Below are 21,535 nucleotides of genomic sequence, written 5' to 3'. Positions count from 1 at the left end.
AAATATTCAGAAACTGATTGGAGAAACTTCTGGGGGAAATTACAAACATGTTTTTAACTGTTCACTTAAAATTTGTAGAATAAACTGTTCACAGGAAGGAGATACTCTCTTTATGAACACAAACCATAATAAAGATAAAATATGTTTCACTCTTCAATTAACATTAGTATTTGAGTGCATCCATTTTTTAAAAGGAGTCTTGTAAATCTGAGATTTAATTTTTTTTTAATTTAGAAAATATTTAAACTTTTTTGTATCCATTTTTAATTAGTTCAACAAGCTGTTCTTGAGTTTTCGGTTCTGATGTTCTCAGTCCAAGGAAGCTAATGTAAAGAGATGACATTTTTCTCTTTTCCCTTGTTGCCCAGGAAAACTTGACACCTTTGGTGCCTTTGGGTACCATCAGTGGTCATTTCAGCTTTAGTGTTCTGCTTTGTTGCAGTTGTTTTCCAAACACTGACTTCAGTTCTAGTTTAATTCAGAAAACATTTTTCTGAAGTCTTTCTTCATTAAAACAAACAAACAAAAAAACACTTGGATTTTAGGTAGCAATAAAATTCTTGATTTAAAGAGCTGAAAGTTTTTGGATTAGACATATCTGATACTTCAGATAAGTTTATTAGTACCAGATATGAATAAATTACAGGATGTGTCCTTCCAAACATGCTGAGAATTTCTGTCTGTTGTATTAAATGAAAATGTGTACAGTTTTTTTTAATTCTTTGGAACTAGGGTCGTCCAACATAAAATGAGGCTGAAGCCCAACACAGTAAATTCTAATTACTGTAACATAAACTAAATTCTAAAGTATCATTTTTTTTAAGTGAGTAGCAGATTGTCACTGACTTAGACTCCAGTCCTGCAAAGGTTTACCTAAGTGCATAGCTTTCCTCACATGACTAGTCAAATGAAGATTATGCTGATGAGTACATTTTTTCAGGATTGGAACATCAGTTGCAATATGCTATACTGTGTGACTGATGTTTCAATGATAAAATTCAGCAGTGATAAAGTGCACTAATATTGATCATTAGCATTGGTTGAGTACATTCAGTGTATTTGTTTCAGCACTGCTTATTGTCATTACTCATTAGCGGACTTTCTCAGTTAACATTCATTCAGCATCTAATATCTGCTGTTGTAAAAATTAATTCTGTTAATTGTAAACATAAACACAAAACACTGCTTAAAAGTACATATGCTGAAGACAAGTCCACAGAATACTTTTGTGGCATTTATTTATACCTTAGTTCTGCATCTCTTTAAATCAGCAGTTAACTTATTCAGGCTTTTCACACTGCTGCTTTGTCAATGAAAACTACTTGTACAACTTTTGTATTATAACTTAAAGCAATTATTATAAACTGTTGAATGCTTGTATTGGCTCCAAAGCTATCAGCTGGTAAAAGAAAACGACTGTCTAAAAAGCACAACAGCCTACGTTGCATCTTGGAATAGTATGGCACCCCAGACAATTGAGCACCTGAAGAGTTTGATATTACGTAGTGTGTTATATTTTTACAGGTGCCCCTGATTAACGAACTCGAGTCAGCAATACATCAGCTGTACAAACAGCGAGCTTCCCGCCTTGTCCAAAGACGACAAGATGATATTAAAGATGAATCTTCGGAGTTTTCAAGCCATTCAAGTCAGTCCATCTTGAAGGTTTTTATTATTCATTAAACAACCTTGTTTATTTAGTATGGTTTAATTTAAATACAGCAGAGCATAGTTGACTTAACTTTTATAAGTAGAAGCAAATTCAGATTTAAAGTATTCTGATGTTTTTGTTAAAATACTGAGTCATTCTAACTCTTGAGACTTCATCTCTTCTATCTGCTAGTCTTAACAATCTGTTTGTTTCTCTCTTTTCAAATATTCAGTATATTTAAGAGTAGTGATGTTTGTCATGAAACTTTTTCCTTATATCAGGCTCTCTTTTTACCTACTTAAATTAATTTAGATATAAAATTCATGATATATCTACCATTGATTTCCAAACAGGATTTTTAAATTGTTGATAAATTGAAGATTTTGTAGTTTATTCTGTTAACAATAAGTGTTCAGTTTCAACAGTGTAAATTTCAGACACTTGAAAAAGAAAAAGCATTTCAAAGCAAAGGAAGATAGTTATTTTCTTTAAATTGTAACATTTGGCTACTAACTTCATGATATCACAAATACCTCACACAGAGTAGAAAGCCTCCTTTTGAGACCAGTGCTCCAGAAGTGGAAATGAAGTTTTAAAAAATGATCAGTATCTCCTTTCTGATCACTGTTATTTATATAAAATAAGTTCTGCTAAAAGCACAGATACTCATTTTATCTACCATTTCTTTGGAAAGATTGTATTCTGTGTACTAATGAGACGGAGTAAAATTTTACTCAAATGTTTTTCCTGAAACTGGTAGATCTGTTTTCTTGCTTTTACGGAGATTTTTCCATTGAAAATTCATTGCCCTCAGCATGTGCACACAACCTTATACACTAGAAAGGTAAAATTATCCATATCACAAAGGGCATGTATAAGCTTTCACTTTAGATGAGTGTAGGCCTTGTGATGGCCCTCTTTGTTGCTTCAAGGCTTGTGATATGCCAAGTATGCTCTGAGCAAATCATTAGGGAGCCTAGAAAGGGGCATGTTGGATTAGTATAGCAAAGGGCAACCAAAGCTAATGAGTGGCCCTCCATCTCAACTGATTTCAGTCTTGCATCCCACTATCTGCTAACCATGACCCCAAAATAAGATTAAGTACAATAATACATGGCATGATGATTTCAAAAATAGAAATGCTTTAATACAGATATTAATGGAACTGTCATCAACTTCAAATAATAAAAAAGAAACATTTGCAGTTATTTTACAATATCAAATCCCTGCCTGGCTTCTTCCCTGCTTCTCTCCCAATTGTGACCCATCCCTGCTCCTTCCTCTCCCCAGCGCTTCTGAGCACTAATTGATTGATTTGCAAGTTCAAGTTCTGAAGGAAGGGGAAAGAGCAGGATGGGATGCAAATCAGCCAGTTCATGGCACTTTGGAAGTGCTGAGAGGGAGGAATAGGTAAGTTTGAAATCTCCAGTACAGAAGAGATGTGTTGGGAAAATGGGGCAGAGAAGGGGTGCACGGGCCACACATGGAATCCTGATGGGCCACATGTGGCTTGTGGGCAGCTGGTGGCCCACCACTGGATTAGAATGTGATTTTTTTGGGGTATGGGAAGAGTCTGGATGCCATCAAATTGATGGGGCTTAAAGGGGAAGCCTTATCTGAAGCTAGGGATGTTAGATAGCATGTAATTAGTCATGTAACCACAGGAAATTTTAGCGATTACATGACTATTCCATAGTCCCCAGAGGTAGGGCCAGCAGCCAGTGCAGTCCTGGTCCTCTTCCTGGGGAGGCCCCTGCCACCCCAAGCTGTTTCCTCTGTATCAGAGGCAGCATTGCGGGGTGGCAGGCAGGAGCTGGTCCGCAAAGGGAGCCAATTTAAAAACTGGCTTCCTGCGCAGACTGGCTCCCACATGCTACTCTGTGATACAGAGGCAGTGGCATGGGGTGGCCGCAGCTCCAGTTCACGGGTGGTCTGAGCTCCCTGCAGACAAGGACTGGCTTGTCATGAAAAGAGGTTGCTCTGTGGGATGACAGAGCAGTCTCTGTTCACGGGGAGCTCAGATCCCCTGCAGACGGACTGCTGCCATGGAGCAGCCTGTCAGCAGTGAGCCTGGGCTGCCGCAGACGGAGGCTGCTTCATGGCAGCTTCCCCCCACCTCCCATGCTGTTGGCTCTCATTAAGACAGCAGTGCAGGTGGAGGGAATTTGGCACTGTGGAGCCAGCACACATGGGGGGGTGCGGGGAGCCTTCTTGAAAGCCAGCTTCTGCCTGCCCCCCTCACCTTCTGTGCTGCTGCCTCTATCAGAGGCAGTAGTGCGGGGGGAGGGGGGGAGGGAGGGGAGGCACAAGGCAAATCCAGTGCTCGTGGGGGAGCCAGCTTTTAAATTAGCTCTTTGAGGGCATTGGCTCCTGCTTCCTCCCCTCTTCCCCCGCCTCTGATGCAGTATAAGCAAGGGGGGGAAGGGAGTGAATATAGGCAACCAGATTAACTGATAAGCCCAGGCTCCTTAAATTTTTTTGGTCCTTTTCTTCTCTGCACTAAGATTGGTAACAGGTGTCAGTTTTTCAATCAGAGGTCCACAAACACATCAACTCAATAAGCAGCTCTCTTTTACTACTTAAACTAAAATGTTGTTATATTTGGGATGGACTAACCAGGTTCTCCAAATGGTAACTTCACTCTTTTGTTATAATCTGTAACAGTTGTGACAGATGTAACAAATCAAGCATATGACAACTTCACCCATGCTCTAAAGCTCTTGTTTTCTGAAAGGATTTACCCATTCTTAATAGGAGCACCAAGACAAATCATTAACTTTCTTAAATTATGAATTTGGTAACCAGGTTTTTTTATGTAGTTTGAGACTATTGTTGAAATCTCATGATGTTCATCTTGTAGTGGATAGATCTGGTTTCAGGTAATACTTGTGAGAATTTATCTCAAAAGTTAGACAAGCTGGAGACTTTTTTGTGTTAATTTCAGTTGGTGGCTTATCATTGGCTTCACTGATTAGCTACATTTAATTCTGTTTTTAATCAGCCTGATCTGTCATTAAATTTGCTATTTTTTAAAAAAAAGTAGGCTTTATTTCCTAGTAGGTTTTTATATGTATCTGAAACGCCAAATAATTTACTGAACCCAATTTTATTTCAAGGAGTAAGACTAGATGAATAAGATTCTGGACTACAGAATCTTTGCTACAGGGTTGCTTTTCTCTACCCTCTTCCTCTTCTCTTCTCATGGGTTTTTTTAATGTTGCATGCCAAGTGCTATATTTATAGCAGCAGTAAAGTTTTTCCATTTTTGTTGTACCAAGAAGTTTAAATATTTGCTGCTTTAGGCCATTGAGTGTGGGAAGATTGAAGTGTGGTGAAGCCCGTTTTGTATTGGAATAAATGTGGAGTATCTTCAATTTGAGATTCCAACTTCCATCACTACTTCTCTCTGCCTTTAGTAGCTACACATTCAAACATCTGAGTTTGTCTGTTTTCAGCTGTTTCAAAATACAACTGGACAACACAATATTCCTGTTGTAGATGAAAACCTTTTAATTGCAGTCAATATAATCTTGCAGGTAAAGCACTGATGGCACCAAATCTTGATTCTTTTGGACGAGACAGAGCACTCTATCAAGAGCATGTAAAACGGCGGACTGCAGAAAGGGAGGCTAGAAGGTACAATACTGAGATTGCTCGACTGATGTATTGGGCTAGGCTCCATACAGTATCATGGAAATCTCTGTGATATGAGATATAGGAAAACACTGTCCCCACTTGTACAGCTTAAGAGACTATTTGCTTTGTGTAGTAGTGAAGAGAGAGTTTGTTAAATGACAAAAGTGCATATTTTGTTATAGTTTGCTCCCACCAAAACTTCCCCTTTCCTCCTAATCCCTCTGTCTGGGCACCTGATGCCTCCGCCCATGTACTAGCCAAGGATATCCTCAAAGAAATGTGGAAACAGTCAGTTAGATGGTGCTTGATAAGTTAACTGAAAATGCCTGAGGCGCTCCAGTCTTGCTGCCGTCCTTACTGGTTTTCCCCTAGCTACCATGGTGAGCGATGGAGAGACTATCTTTACTTTGGCTCTGCTAGGGTCAGGAGTAGGACTAGCATGGCTAAAATGGTTGTTCATTTGAACAACGATCTTATGGCTTATAACTGTAATTGTATTGCTGCCTTATAGAACCCGCCGTAGGCAAGCAAGAGAACAAACTGGGAAGATGGCAGATCACTTTGAAGGCCTTTCTAGTGATGATGAAGAAACTTCAACAGATATCACTAACTTCAACATGGAACGAGGTTAGAAAAGTCACTTGCTTATGTAATTGAACATAGACATCCTAGAAAAAATGCTCGTTCTACTATATGAATTTTTTCTACACTCAGAATGACAAAATAGAATTGTAACATTGACTTGAATTTGTATTTTTTTAAAAAGCATTTAATAAAAATTTGGAGTTTCCTGGGCACCATATCAGCTCTTAAAACCAAGATTAACAGACCTGTTCTAAAATCATGTACAACTCAATTTACTTCTATGGAGATACTTTAGCTAAAATAGAGGAATTACCCTTCCTCCCCTTCTAGCTGAACAGACTTGCATAGTAAAGTGTGACAACATATCTACAGCGTCAAGTCACCATACAGTTTTGCACAAAATCAGTGCTCTGTTTTCTTTGTGAGTCTGTGTAGTGTCTGTTGTATTATGCATTGGCAAAAAGTAAATTTTAAAGTTTGTATGGATTTGGGCAATCCATCCACTGTTCATTTTGTGCATATATGAGATTTAGAAACAGACAATATGCCTGCCTCAATATCTATTAGATGTATAGTATATAATCATATTGTGCGCACAATATATTTGTGTTGGACTGTAAGATACACAAATAAGGCCCATATAATGTCTTCTAAAGATATCTGGGACACTTTAATATGTATAGGTAACTGTTGTGGGAGTCCAGTGTAAAAGATACAAAGTGCAGCACCATATATTTGACTAGCTAGTGTTTAGGATGCTCCATCACACTTGGAACATGGCGCATAGCTCTTCTTTTAACCCATATTGCTATCATTATGCAGTCCCAATTCTGGATACTACTGAAAGAAAACTAGTAGTGCTACAAAAGCTTACTGGATCTTAGTGTAAACATATTTGCATGATACAGCCATATACCAAATAGGTACTTACAGCACCCACACACTGTGTTGCAGTGCATGGGAGGGACAAGAGAAGCAGAAACTTGAAATCTGCTTTTTTCCCCCCCAAAAAAACCTGTTTCAAACTGAAAGTCCTGTAATTAGATTGGTTAAACCACCTAATGGGAGCTCTTGTTACCTAGTTCTCTAAACTTTTTTCACCTAGATCGTATTTTGAAGGAGTCCAGCAAAGTTTTTGAAGATGTACTAGAAAGTTTCTACTCAATTGACTGCATTAAATCACAGTTTGAAGCCTGGCGTTCCAAATATTTCTCCTCTTATAAGGATGCTTACATTGGCCTCTGTTTACCAAAGCTGTTTAATCCTTTAATAAGACTTCAGCTCCTTACCTGGACACCTTTGGAGGTAAGATACAGTTACTCAAATTAAATGAGCCATTGTGCAGTAGAGTGTCACTTTTTCCCCCAAAAAATGAAGGTAAATTACCCGTCTGGTCTTTTTGAGTGTTCTACGCTCTGGTCTTGGGTCTCAAGATTCCTAAGGATGTAAGCTCTTTAGGGCAGGGACCATGCTTTTGTTCCCAATGCAAGTGTTTCTACCACATCTAGCACAAAGTGGACCTATTCAATAGATAGGGCTCACAGGAGGTATGATAATATAACATATTTTATGAAATCATCTTACTCTTTCATGCTCAGACTGGGCTACAGGATGCTGTCCCCTGTGGTTACCACCCAGATCTAACTTAAGTTCAGCTCCAATAGTTAGTTCTCTTTCCTTTGGGAGAAATGACAGCAGTATCGAGTAACCAAATAGCTTTCATAAAGTATTTATTTTAGAACAAAAGCTTTTAATGGAAAACCGGTCTTAAAACAGGTTACATTTGTTTACTGTTGTGTACATTCAGAATAAAATGAGCTATTTTATTTCCCAGGTAAGCATAGAAGTATGTTAGAAAGCCCAGATGGCTTTCCACTTATGATGTATAGTGGTGTGGCTATTCATTTCACTTGTGTTGAATATAGAAACACATTGATACCAGGAAGAGGATAAGAGGTTATAGATAATGTTAGCTGATATATCCAATATCTGTCTATATGGAGAGGAATTGTGTGTGGATATGTGAAACATTTTGGTTAGGGATGTTAGCTTATCAGGTAGTCGAGTGGAGTACAGCCTCTCCCTGACTTATGAACCAGTTATGGACCAAGCAATTGGTCGTAACTCAGTTTGTTCGTAAGTCAGACCCCATAGAGTTACACATGACCGCGCTGTTCATAAGCGCAGATCACGTTTGTAACTCAGGGTCCGCCATTTACAACAGCTTTGGTCGTAAATGCAAACAGTCGTAAGTTGACCATTCGCAACTCAGGGACTGGCTGTATCAACTATTCCTCCTTCTCCTTTCCCCTCTTCTCCCCCGCCTCCCCCCCCTCCCGGCTGTCTCTGAGAGGCAGCAAGGGGGAGGGGGAAGACAGAAGGTGGTGTTGGGAGGTGCTTGGTTAAAAGCCGTTTTCCCCCAGCAACATCTCTGTGGTGCCGCTAGCCCCTCTCCACACTCCCGCTTCCTCTAACAGAGGCAGCAGGGGGATATATATAGGGGAGGCCGCTCCAGCAACACCCCTTGTCCATGGGGGTCCCAGAAGGGAGCTGGGTCCCCCGGACAGGGCTACTGGATTCCGAGATTGCACTGGTCCAGGACGCTTTGCCTCTGCATTTTAAATGTACAGTGAAACGTGTTATCCAGCACTCTGTTAACCAGAAAACTTTAACTGGCATTGCCCCCCAGCCACAATACTGTCACATCTTCAGGTGCACAGACCTGGTTTGGCTTACCATGATTGGCTTAACAATTTTTTATTTAAGGAGTACTAATCATCTTTAACTCAAAATAGATGTGAGACCAACTGCCTCATACTACAAAACTACCAATATTAAAAACCTGAGTTTTATTATTATTGTCCATTGGTTTTTCCTAGGTTGATGGGACCCTCAGATAACCGGAATTTTTAGATAATTGGAATGCCCTAATTCCCGAGTATGCTGGATAACACCGGTTTTACTGTAGTTAGAACTCTGAAGTTCTTACTACATTTAAAATGCAGAGTTGAAGCACTGGTGGCTTCCAGAGCTGGCATGAGCTGGGACTGCTCAGTCCTGGCTCAAGCCAGCTCCTGAACCTAACCCCGCTGCGGCTCTGCAGAGCAGCTCTTATCAACTAATCGTGTAGTCGATACAATTTGTATTGACTACATGATTAGCCAGATAGCCACAATTTAAAATCTTTAGTTTTGTTTTTGAAGGTTTAACCACATTTGTTCTATGTTCTACAAAATGGGTGTAGAAGAGAACAACATTTATATAAAGTGGATCTTTTTTTATGAGCATTCTGTAGTTAGTGTGGTATCATTAGCATATTCCATTCTAGGGTTTTGTACAGAGGGGTAGCCAGTGATTAGTATATCATGAGCATAAGAAAACAAAATAGTTTTCACTGTTTAAGCTTCTGATGTCACGGGATCTTTAAGTACTTTACAAATCAAGATCTTGCCTATACATCTTTCTGGAGCTTTGTTCATGGGGAAATTAAGGCAGAGTGGCTTATCCACAGTCCTGTCCAATCAGTTGCAAAAATTAATAGGACATGTTTTGTGCTTAACTAAAGTATTTTGAAATATAGAAGAAAATCTGCATTGAATTCCATGTCACTTAGGCACCTTTGAAAATCTCATTAGATGCCTAAACACCTCTTAAACTGGCCCTTTGTCTAATGGCTGATGTGCCCAACGCTTTTAGAGTATTTGATATTTGGCACATAATTCCAAAGCTATTTTTCTTTTTTTAATAAAAGAAAAAAGTAGGTCTTTTCAGGTATATTATGTTGATCATTTAGAATAGCTAAATAAGTAGTTCAGGCTCACTTTAAAACTACTATTAACCTCGATATGTAATTGTGTATTGGACTAATATCTGCCCTATTCATTTTAATAGGGCAAATGTCAAGATTTTGAGAGTATGTTGTGGTTTGAATCATTGCTATTTTATGGCTGCGAAGAACAGGAACAAGAGAAGGATGACGCTGATATTTCCCTATTACCTACTATTGTGGAAAGAGTTGTTCTCCCTAAATTAACAGGTATAACTTAAATATGCTGTATTGTAACTTTTACAAATATTAAACCATAGTAAATACAGGAGAAAACAACTCTTGTAATTTAACTTTAAAACCTCTTTGCGGGTGCTCAAAAAGTAGAACTATGTAGTTAATTATTATTTATTTTTAATAGTACTTGCTGAAAGTATATGGGACCCTTTTTCTACAACACAGACATCTCGGATGGTAGCAATTACACAGAAACTAGTAAATGGATATCCTTCAGTGGTAAATGCAGAAAACAAAAACACACAGGTAACTTTTTTTCCTAAATTGTACTTTTTAGGGAATCTGTTCTATAGAATTTATTCAGCTTGGTGAGAAACAATACACACGTTGGATCAGGGCAAAGTATCTTACAACTAATGGGTGTGCCGCTAACCAATTCTGTACCACATAAGCTCCACTGGAGCAGCTCGGGGAGGTAAACCAGATAGCGAGCTAAGCCATTTGAGTCTGTGTAAAATATACAATAAGATTTGCACATAAGAATGCAAAACATATCAAACTTGGTTATAGGACTATAATTTCACTTTAAGGTTCAGCTGGAAACATTGTTTGTTATCAAAGCGCATATTTTATTGCTTAAACGGTCTCTAGATTGCCACAATTAATTTCCTTGTCTTATGCAACAAAAAAACTTGTCTCTGACAACTTAGGTATTTTGTGGTGGTGTAAGTTTCTTGCAATGTAGTAGTTAATGGGGTAGGAATTCAAACTTAATAATAGGAGAGTTGACTGGAAGGCCCTGATCCTGTAAAAGGTTAAGAATTTGTTTAAAGTTTCAAGTTAAGAACAGGGATAGCCACATGGATTTAAATTCCCTTTAAACTGGAGTTCAGTATTTTGATTGACTTAATTGTGGATATTCCCAATATTTTACTTCAGTGGGATTACTTGAATACTTGAACAAAAGCATTTATTTATATACTGTATATACGACATATATACTGTGATATAAAGGGGCTTACACTTCTAAAATGTTCTTTAATTTAGCTAGCAACCAAAGCAGAACTGCAAACATTTTTAGCATATTTCTCTTAACTCTTTCAGACACTTTTGAAGGCACTGTTACTAAGAATGAGACGAACACTAGATGATGATGTATTCATGCCCTTGTATCCCAGAAAGTAAGTTGCTGTTAAATTTGCAAAGCAACAATAAATATCTTGAATTCTAGTTTCCTCTTGTTTTACATATGGTAGCTGAGGCTTTTTCACTGATTGGTGGTGTTTCATAGGTTTGAGTTATGGCAATAAAGTTTAATAATCAATACTGTAAATGTAATGAAGTAAAAATGGTGACAAAATATTTAAAACGTTGCAATTTTTACTGTAGTCTATCTTCCATTTATGAAAATAAGATTGAAATTTTTAGGGTTACTTATTAAATGAGTTTAGAGAAATCTTTTGTTTTCCAGCATCTTAGAAAACAAGAACTCTGGTCCTTATTTGTTTTTTCAGCGCCAGTTTTGGTCCTCTGTTAAGGTAAGCCAATAAAGATATCTGAGGCCTCAAGCCAGATACTGCTACAATAAAATATAGTTAAATATTTTAGAGAGAATGTGGGAGATTGTGGGAAAATTTAGAAAAAATTAAATCTGTCAACTAATGAAACAACTGTATTCAGTATTTTGAGTGGGAAATACAAGTACAGATTTAATGGATGTTTGCAGTTTTAAGAAGCATAATTTAAAATTTAAGTACTGTAAAGTTTAAAGGAAATTACCTTTTGACAAAATCTTACTCCATTTTAATACTGTTTCTTACACAGAGTAGAGACGGCTTGAACCAACCACTTTGTAAATGACAGCTATTTTAAATTTATGAATAATATTTATTTCACATACAAAGCAAATCAGTCTTGATAGTCCAACTGGGAAGAAGAAAATCTTACAAAGTCTAAAAGTGCACCGTCAAAAAAATATGGTCTAGCGGAAATGAAAGGCCTGGTTTGGAACTAAGGACAAACTATTTTGTTTATTTTTAACTTTAAAAAAAGTAGGAAACATCAAACACATTGTGCACAAGTGACCCTTTTATTTACCCTTTTCAGTTTTCAGTCACTGCTTATTCTAGAATTCTGGAACAGTTATAATTTTGGTTTACTTGAGGCTACGGGAAAGAGGAGCTACAAGAAACACCTAGTCATAAAGTGGCACTCTTTTTAGACTGTTGAAACTAGAGGCAATGTTCGATTGCCCTTTCATTTGAAATAAAAATATTTGAGCTCAGTATATGAACCAAAGCAGTGACTGTATAGATTGGAGTTTAAGACAAGCTTTACAGATTTCTGCAAATAGTAGAAGGTTTGGCTTTTCCAGTTGTGTGGGTAGTAGGTACTGAATTGGGGAGAAACAGAATTGTTTATCCAGTTTCTGGATATGTTTGAAAATCTGTTCATATGCATAACATTTTGGTAACAATTATTTCAACGTACTACATACCTTCCTTGAACTCTTCTTTCCTTTGTGTGTTTAGGGGAGGAAACTGGGCATGACTCTCAGTCCTCAAACATTAAAATTAAAGTGATTTTTAAAAATCAAAATTGGTCACGTCTTCATGATAGTCTATCTTGGTGGTTTTTTAAAGTAAATTCAGCCACATCTTGAGAGAAATTTTCCTCAATAACTCTCTCACTTTATTAGATGTGGTAGGAAAATGTCTTTTTACAGATAGAGAAAGTGGTGCAGAGTGATTGTGACCTGACAAAGCTATAAAAGTCTGAGAGTCTGGATGAATATTGAGTTCCTGGCCTTTCCATTTCTGTGCTCTACCATGGGACCAGTAGTGTCCAGCCTGTGGACTAGGAGCTTAAAAGCTCTGTTGTTAAGATTGTCAGGCAGGACTGTTTTGCATGACACTTCCGTTTGTCAACCCTGTCACTTATTGCTGCAACCTGTGAGAAATCTTTCTGTACAAATGGCTTGTCATACTGCCACAGGTTTCCAGGAGTTGCTATGGCACCTACTGCACAGGCAGCCAGGCTTCACTGCTGCCCCTGCTGGATCAGAGTTAGGGATATTAAGTAGCAATTAATTTGCTAGTCAAGTAGTGGATGGAATTTTCATCGACTACTTGACTAGTTAGGGAAAGGCTCACTTCCAGGTCTCAGCACAAGCCCCCCCAATTCTCCCATTGCTGCTCTGCATTCTTAATGGGACAGAAAGGACCCAGTGCACAAAGGCACTGGCTCAGTCTCTGGTCCCCCACTTCAACTCCCCTCAGAATTCTTAAAGGGACAGAGACGTGGCAACCATCCCACAGGTCTGTTTCAATTTAAGAGTGCAGAGCAGCAACAGGAGAATAAGGGGGGAGGGCTTGTGCTGAGAGAGATCCATGGGATGAGCTGCCACTGCTCTGTCCCTTTAAAAATGCAGAATGGCAATGCGGGGGGGAGGGGGCTTGGGCTGAGACACCCACGGGACCAGCTGTCCCTTCCAGAAGTGGCAGCGTGGGAGAGGGTTGTCCTTAGGCCTGGTGGAGGACCAGAGATTGAGCCAGCATCTTTGCATGTTGGCTCCTTTCTGTCCCTTTAAGATTGCAGGGAGGCAATGGGTGGGGATGTGATTAAGTTCCTGCTTATTTGATAGTTGACTACTTGTTCACATCCCTAATCAGAGTAGGGGAGGAGCATAGTGACAGTATGTTGAGGCAGCAGAGAAGGTGAGGGACCTAGTATTGACCACAAGCTTAACAGCTACCCTAACGAGCTTTCCCCGAGATATCCCAGCAAAGCTTTCCACACAGATAGCTCCAAAACACCTAATGCTTAAACCATCCAATACTCCTAAACATGCTTCTACATCCATTTATCTCCCCACAGCAACAGGCTATGTTGACTGAAGTTTTTGGTTATGTTAAAATTTGCAAACATGCAAAATAATTTTTTAAATGTAAATAAAATGTCATACAGAAGCACAATTCAACAGCTATGCTGTTAAGAAAAATGGTATTTATTTCATTTAAAATGTTGCTTCCTGTGACTTTTTTTTAATGAAATGTTCTGAATTATCCCTGCTGTTGCTTCCTCCCAAATTGCCTTCCACTACTTTCTTTGAAGCCCAAGCTGGAGCTTTTGTGTGAACTAGGAATGCTCTGAACTGCTACTCTTGTAGTGCAGGGTAGAGAGAACAGTAGCCCTGACTGCTCCATTGCTTGCTTTATTGCCCGGCTATGGGTGCTCCAGAGAATAGGATCAGTCAAATGACTGTTCCTTAAACCCCACCCAGGAGAACCTGAGAACCAACAGCTCCCTTATTCTCTGCCTCAGCACTGGTATTCAAGATGCTTTAATTTTCACTAGTTGGCAGTGGTTCCTTATATCCCATATTCCAGTGGCGATAAACACTTAGCCACTCTCCCCTGACCACATGCCTTCATGTTGAGAGTCAAATATAGGTACTACCCATGCTGTCAATACAATAACAGGATTTTTCCTGTGCCAGGACGGTTTGCAGGTTATACAAAGAGCAAGAGTAGGTCAGAGTCTGTCCTAGAGTACTGCAGTATTTGTGTTTTTGTTTTTTAATTTTGTTCATCCCTCAGGCTGAAAAGTTCAGGCACAACTGAGCTAGGCTACACTTAATAGATATGGAAGAACAATTTTTTGGCTATAAAAACTTTTATTTGTTTTTGTAGTTCCTTTGTATTGAATAGAATCTTCTGTAATGGTCTTCATAAAAATTCAGTGTTATAACATTGGGAAGAATCTCACTGGCTCTATTTAGTCATTAAACTGAACTATAAAAAGTTATTCTCTTTACCTCATCCTAGTCAGTACATTTAAACATTTATTTTTGCCTTCTAAACCAGTATTTTTTCCTAGTTTATCAATAGTTGCTTACGCTTTGCCTTCAAATATTTAATTCTTCTGTTGTCTCTGGTGTTTTTAGTTACTAGGAAACTTTCTCCAGTGGTATGGAATCCTTTCAAACAAAACTCTACAGGAATTATCGATAGATGGTCTGCTAAATAGATATATCCTTATGGCTTTTCAGAATTCTGAATATGGTGAGGACAGCATTAAGAAAGCTCAAAGTGTAAGTAAAACGGAACAAAATTATGTAAAAGATGTTTTTATGTAGAATATTTTCTAAGTCCTGAATTTCTAGTCAAATAAAATATATAGTTGAAGCTGTAGTATGAGACTGTTTAGCTTAACATTTCTAGTGTTGTTGCCCATATTGCTTGACAAACAAAAATTACTATGCTTTTATAGCAGACCACTTTTTAAGATAAAATATACATTAAAATTCTGCTTATTGCTGTCCTGGATTGTTGATAACTTTAAGGTATTGATTAGTATGGAGTGCTCGCATCTTAATTCTCACATTGGTGGTGTTACAGTGCCCTCGCAATGTATACCTTTTTATAGGCCTTATTGCAAAACTGGGATTTTGTTGACTTTTTAAAACGTATCAGACCGTTAACACATTTTCGTCTTCCATCATCTCTAGGTAATTGCTTGCTTTCCTAAACAGTGGTTTGCTAATCTAAAAGGGGATAAGACTATTTCCCAGCTAGAGAACTTCTGTAGATACCTTATTCATCTGGCTGATACAATTTACAGAAACAGCATTGGATGCTCTGATGTAGAAAAAAGAAATGCAAGGTAATTTATTTTGAATCATTTAATGCAATAGCATCTTGTGCACTGAGATATAGATATCGATATCGATATCTAACACAATACATTGTCCAATAGACAGCTCCATATATCTTATCTATATCAAGGAGGATCTCTTCTTCCTCCCCCTCCTTTTTTTTTTTTCTGGAAGTGTAATGGGCTCTTTAATATGGTATTGATGGCTTTTGGGAATGGTTAGTATATTGTATACAGGTTAGGTTACTGCTCCGATTGTGTAGTTCTGCTCTAATCAATTAAAGTGGCATTTGGGGATTTTTGTTTGATTTTGCTGGTTTCTTTACAAATTTGCTAATGTTGCAGGTAACTGTTTGCCATGCAGATTCCCACCACTTGTCAGCAGTACAGATTTTTGTAATTCAAATTGTGTTCTTGCATTTATCTTAAATATACCAGTACAGTCCAATGGAGAAGTTCCTTTCATTATCAGATAACATTGTTTAACCATGCTTATGAGAATCACTGTATTTAAAAGCTTAAATAGGGTTAGACACTTAAATTCTGTAAGTCGTGTGCCACAAGATGTGAAGTGGAGGAAGTGAGGAGAGAGATTTCCGTACAAAATTAGTTTTCCTAGTTTATAAAATAATGTTTTCTTTCTATGCTAGCTGTTTGTTTAGCAAGCTTTCACTGGAACTGTGGATGAATATTGAGCCAAAAATTCCTGAAAACTCCTGTTCTAATTAATATAGTCTTCTATGCTGTGTGCTGATAACTAAGGATATGGAAGTATATAATAAATCCTGAAATTTCCTGATAACAGCTGTGCAATTAGCCACTGATCTATATTAGCTTTGTCTTGCAAAATTACATAATGTTCTTCCTTCTGTTTGCACCATAGCTATTCGTCTAGTTTCTTCTATCCCATAGTATGTGACAAAATATGACACTAGTACGTTGTTTCAAAGAAAAAACTATCGTAAATTATTTGTGCAAAGGAGGAAACAAAACATAACCCATTTGTTAGTTTCACTTGAGTGTTGCAGATGTCTGCATAGTTCAATTTGGTAGTCCTAGGGAGGATAGATTTTTGGAATTCTATAATTGTGAAAATTTCTTTTGGATAGTTAAATTTCATGTCTGCATCTTGTTCAGTTTGTGGGATTTTTACAAGCCTGGTAGGAAAATTTTATCTCCTAGATTACTAGGTGTTTACTTTGAACCTGTTGTTATTATCCAGTCTAGGTCAATCTATTATAAATGTATATCAGTATTTAACTTTCTTGAGGAATGCACAAAAACTGCTCAGTTTTATATTTTTGGCTCAAACATTGTTTATTTAATGGAACTGCAACTCACTACAATACCCCATGTGACTAGTTCATCCTGAGACTGCTGTGTCCAGATAAGCCATATATAGAGTCATAGAACACCAGAACTGGAAGGGACCTCGAGAGGTCGAGTCTAGCCCCCTAACCTCATAGCAGGACCCAGTAGACCATCCCTGATAGATGTCTATCTGACCTGCTCTTAAATATCTCCAGAGATGGAGACTTCACAACCTCCCTAGCCAACTTATTCCAGCATTCAGTCATCCCGACAGCTAGGAAGTTTGCAGCTTGTCTTCCTTTTTTGTTTTTAGAATTGCTATTCCCAAAAGAGACTTTGTTTTCATATCCAGAAACACAATGTTTTCAATTAGCCAAATTAAAAAAAAATTACTCTACAAGCTGGCCAACTTGCTGTGAGGGGGGGGGGGGGAATCTACAGTGAAATATTTCTAAAATACTTGTGCAAGGTTGTTCTCTAGGTGTATTAACATTACTTTTTCTCCCCTTTTTTTTAGGGAGCACATAAAACAGATAGTAAAGCTTCTAGCAAGCATTCGAGCATTAGACCATGCTGTGGCAGTTGCAAATGACCATAATGTGAAAGAGTTAAAGGTTTTAATTGAAGGGAAATAATTTTAGATGACTCATTTTGAGCTTTAAAATCATTCCTGATGTGTAATTTATGTACATATGTAAAGTTTCTTAAACTGTAAAGTATTGATCCTTGTTTTAATACAAAGTGCATTCTTACATACATCATCTTTAATAAGTATTGATTTCTTTTAAAAGAGAAGAAATCCAGGAAGACCATTTTCCAGCGGTCAGACTTTCCTTAAAATCTCTGTGTGTATTGTTTACAAAAAGACTTTGTACCCCATGATAACTAGTCATCTACTCAGTTAATTATCCTATGGTTAACTGAAGTATATATAATGTGTAATACACAATATGCTTATATTTATACCACATTTTTTACTTTCACACTGGATATAGTGGTCTTCTGCTTTTGAAATAAGCTTTTCAGTTGCTGAAATATACTTCAATAAACTGACTGCATTATTGGTGAAAAGGTCTGGTAAGAGTCAAATATGAAAATCATTTGACCTAAATAATAGAGGTGCTATTTGAAGGCTTAACATTACAAAGCAGCTGTACTTCACTCAAGACTGAAATAGCTTAACTTTACATCTTGTGTTCAGAATTCACATGGATCTTTCTTCAAACTGTTTTCTTAAAACAATAATTAGCATAGCTTTAATGCATACAGTAGTCTGGTGACTTAAACATGTGATAACTTATGTTTTAAGTTAAGTGGCAACACTGTAGTGTACCCCCCCCCCCAAAAAAAATTACTCCTATTGGAGGCTGCATTTCACTCATGGATCCTGGGCCTTACTCCCTTGAACAATTCAGCTAAATCTGCTATTTGTGTTCTGTTGCATAATTTATAATATCTTTGATTTAGATGTAAAATATATTTGCTCACACATGGGTATTTTTAGAGGTGTAAAAGCTAAACAAAGGTAACAAATGTATTTCCTATGAGCCAATATAAAAATATCACAGTGAATAGTCCAAAAACTTTAATACTTCCTGTCAAGCCCATTTTTTTAAAATGGACTTGCTTACAAAATAAAATGGCCTCTTATATCTAAGAACTGATTGTCAGAAAACTACTGACATTGTGGAGTGCCAGGAACACTAATTTGCAGTCACTGTCTTGGAGCTATTTCCAGGTGTGCCCTATGTTAGTTGAGAGTTGTAGCAATAAATTGGCATACTGAGTAATATTAGAATCATTGTATTTTATGCTCACGTCATGTGGTATAAATGAGGGTATTAAAAATGTACAATTTGTAACATGCACACATCATTTGGAAACCAAACAATTGTTTTCTGAACTTGGGCTGATGAAGCATGTTCAGAGTATCTGCTTTTAAGAATCCTTTCAAATAAACTTGACTGTCATGGAGCTGTCTCAGTGAAACCTGTAAAGCTTTCTTTTTTTGTTCCTTGGTAGAGGGGTAAAGGAAGAAATCATGATTGTTGACTAATTCATTAAATAATTAAGGGAAAATCAGAATTGGGAGGATGATTTTGACATGTACCAAGCCCATATTGTGTTGGGATGGGATCTCATTAGATTTTTTCCCAAGGTGTAAGCAGTTAGACTTCCGGTATGTGGATAAGAAACTGAAAAGAGAGCCTGGATTGCTACAGGAAATGGTGGTGATTTAACCAGATGGTATTTTGTTCTCTGTTATAGAAGTCCTGAATAGTAAATGGTGCAAACATTTCAAAGGGGGGAAAGACTTTTAAAATATTCCCAAGGTAATCACTTATTTTTCAGGGGACATTCTAGTTGTCAGAATAAAATATTTTTTAAAAATCAAAATCTATCTTTCATAGTGGAGTTCTGGTTGCAATTTTATGGAGAGGCTTTACTTTCTTCATTACACTCCTGCAGAAAGAACTTGTAGTTCCAAAATTCAGAGTTTTATGACTAAAGTTGTTGTAAGCTAAAAGCAATAGCCCTCGATAGTCACTGATACTTTTTGCTATTGAATGTAAATTAATCTTGTAAAACTCAGTGTGTTCAAATGAAGTTTTTATCAAAAGGACTTAAACACTGTGTGTGGGGGGAGAGGAGGGTGTGTGTGTGGGGCGGGGGGTTGTGTGTGTGGGGGGGGGTGTGCGCCTGTGCCTGCCTGCCTTGCTCTGCTACCCAAATGTTTCCCCCTCCACAGTCTGCAGATGTTGCACATAATGAACCCCATCTTATAATGCTCTTTCCACTTAGCTTTCCCTAAGATGGTACTCACATGCTTTACCCTCCTATTGAGGGTGTGCCCCCCCCCCCCAGACTTTCTCTCCTCTGTACCAAGTAGCAGCAGCAGATGTTACCTTTGTACTGTTGGGATTTTGCGGTTCCCAGAGACTCAGGTGCTGGGCAGAATCAAGGGTCTTCAATTCAATTCGATTCAATTCAATTCGATTCAATTCAATTCAATACTTTATTCAATGTGCACAAAGGGAGAGCCCCTGGTACTAAAATCAGCCAGAGCCCCTCGAGCAAGGAGCCCCTCCCCTTGCTGTTTTATAGCACATGGTTACAGGTTACATAACACAAACTTCTTAACCAATCAGATTCAACCTTTCCATATATGGCTTTGTTTGTCACATGCCTGCACCTCTCCACTCCACATGCCGAGCTCACCCCCCCCCCCCTTAGCCTCCCCCAGGCTGTTGCTAGGGTGGTGAGCCACAGCATGCCTCTCCATGCATACCCTTCAGCTCCCCCATTTGGTTTTGGGGCTAAGAACAATTCTTAGACCCCACTAACACCACTTCCTTGTATTTATTAGGAGCTATAATTGACCTTATCAACACTTAATTAACTGCAGTTTTGGTAACAGAATTAAACAATACATTCAACCTTTAATACATAATGGTATGTACACTAAAAGTAAGTCCCCATATCCATTGCGAAAACACAACTGAAATCCATCCCCAGGGAATCTCTGTTCCCACAATAGCAAACTCTTCTATCCACGGAATCACTGTAATTGCCTTACCACTTCTTTCATAATATCTTCCACAATAGGAAGTACGAGATGTTCAAGCCAGGCTTACCTTCCAAAGCTAAATACCCAAATCCACACCAGGTAGTGGAGTCTTTCTTCACTGTTATATCATCCATTAAATTAAACATTACATGCACCATTAAGTCAGGTCCCAACATTTGAGATAGGGCTTGTCCTGACTCCATGTTTCTTATATACAAAACCCATCCTCCCAGGATGGAACATTGGTCCCATGGGAAAGCTATATAGTTATCTCCAGCCATTATTACACACTCAGCTACACAGGTGTCTATGACATGAGAATGGGAGTGGGTGGAAGGGCTGAGCCTCCAATCCAGGAGACCAACCCACAGGAATTAACACCTCTCCAAAGATGGAATGATCATTCCAAAATGCCCATTATCAATAGAGACCACTCCCCTGCCATCATGCAAGGTGAAGACATTCAGTCTTTGAGAACTGCGGCTCTCACCCAACAGGGCACCTGTGACACGTGCAAGTCTCCTATCAGGGCTACAACTTTCATGTTAACACCATGCCAGTATGATAACACCATTCCAGACCAATGCTTGCTCAGACATTTTAGTAGTTTTTAATAGATGGCTGAGTACAACAGTGAGGAACTAACCAACTATGTTGCTGAGTTAAGATGATATCTAATTAATTAGACATGAGCCCTATTCTCACCACAATAAACTGTCATCCCTGCTACTAACAAATTTTCAACCCAGTCCCTATGATGAGATTTGATAGCTTGAGTAATGGCATTTACAACTGATCCAGTGGCTCCTCCCCAGGTGACTACATCAATAAAACACTTAACAATACTGAGAATGGCCCTCAAGGAGTCCATAGGGTAAACAGAGATTATTGTGCCCTATGTTGAGTGTCACCCTTGTATACTTTTACTCATGACAGGTGCACCCAAACTGGAATTCCAGTGACCCGGGCTGCTGAAGGAGTTACCAGGAGAACTATGTGAGGTCCAGTCCAGGCTGGTTCAAAGGTTCGTTTTCTATAGGCTTTCACCAGTACTTGATCACTGGGCTGCACCTCACATGTGTCCTCTTCACTAGCCTTTGGGTCCGGTTCAGTTTGTGGGTCCTGT

General features: G+C 38.3%; 1 protein-coding gene across 1 annotated transcript in view; it reads left to right on the top strand.

Moving 5' to 3' along the window:
- PAXBP1 (PAX3 and PAX7 binding protein 1) overlaps window positions 1-18,830 on the top strand; it is a 43,724-nt gene extending 24,894 nt beyond the window's left edge. The window contains exons 8-18 of the mRNA XM_075910888.1: window positions 1,525-1,648; window positions 5,188-5,287; window positions 5,799-5,914; window positions 6,978-7,177; window positions 9,764-9,908; window positions 10,060-10,181; window positions 10,980-11,056; window positions 11,347-11,413; window positions 14,821-14,967; window positions 15,385-15,539; window positions 17,359-18,830. Coding sequence (XP_075767003.1) covers window positions 1,525-1,648; window positions 5,188-5,287; window positions 5,799-5,914; window positions 6,978-7,177; window positions 9,764-9,908; window positions 10,060-10,181; window positions 10,980-11,056; window positions 11,347-11,413; window positions 14,821-14,967; window positions 15,385-15,539; window positions 17,359-17,476 — 1,371 coding nt within the window. The 3' untranslated portion in view covers window positions 17,477-18,830. The remainder of the gene's footprint in view (window positions 1-1,524; window positions 1,649-5,187; window positions 5,288-5,798; window positions 5,915-6,977; window positions 7,178-9,763; window positions 9,909-10,059; window positions 10,182-10,979; window positions 11,057-11,346; window positions 11,414-14,820; window positions 14,968-15,384; window positions 15,540-17,358) is intronic.
- The last annotated feature ends 2,705 nt before the right edge of the window (window positions 18,831-21,535 follow it).

Source organism: Pelodiscus sinensis, chromosome 1, assembly GCF_049634645.1.
Source record: "Pelodiscus sinensis isolate JC-2024 chromosome 1, ASM4963464v1, whole genome shotgun sequence".
In the NCBI taxonomy this organism is placed as follows: Eukaryota; Metazoa; Chordata; order Testudines; family Trionychidae; genus Pelodiscus; species Pelodiscus sinensis.
The sequence above is the reverse complement of the archived record's forward strand: the minus strand, read 5'-3'. Positions and strand labels throughout refer to the sequence as shown.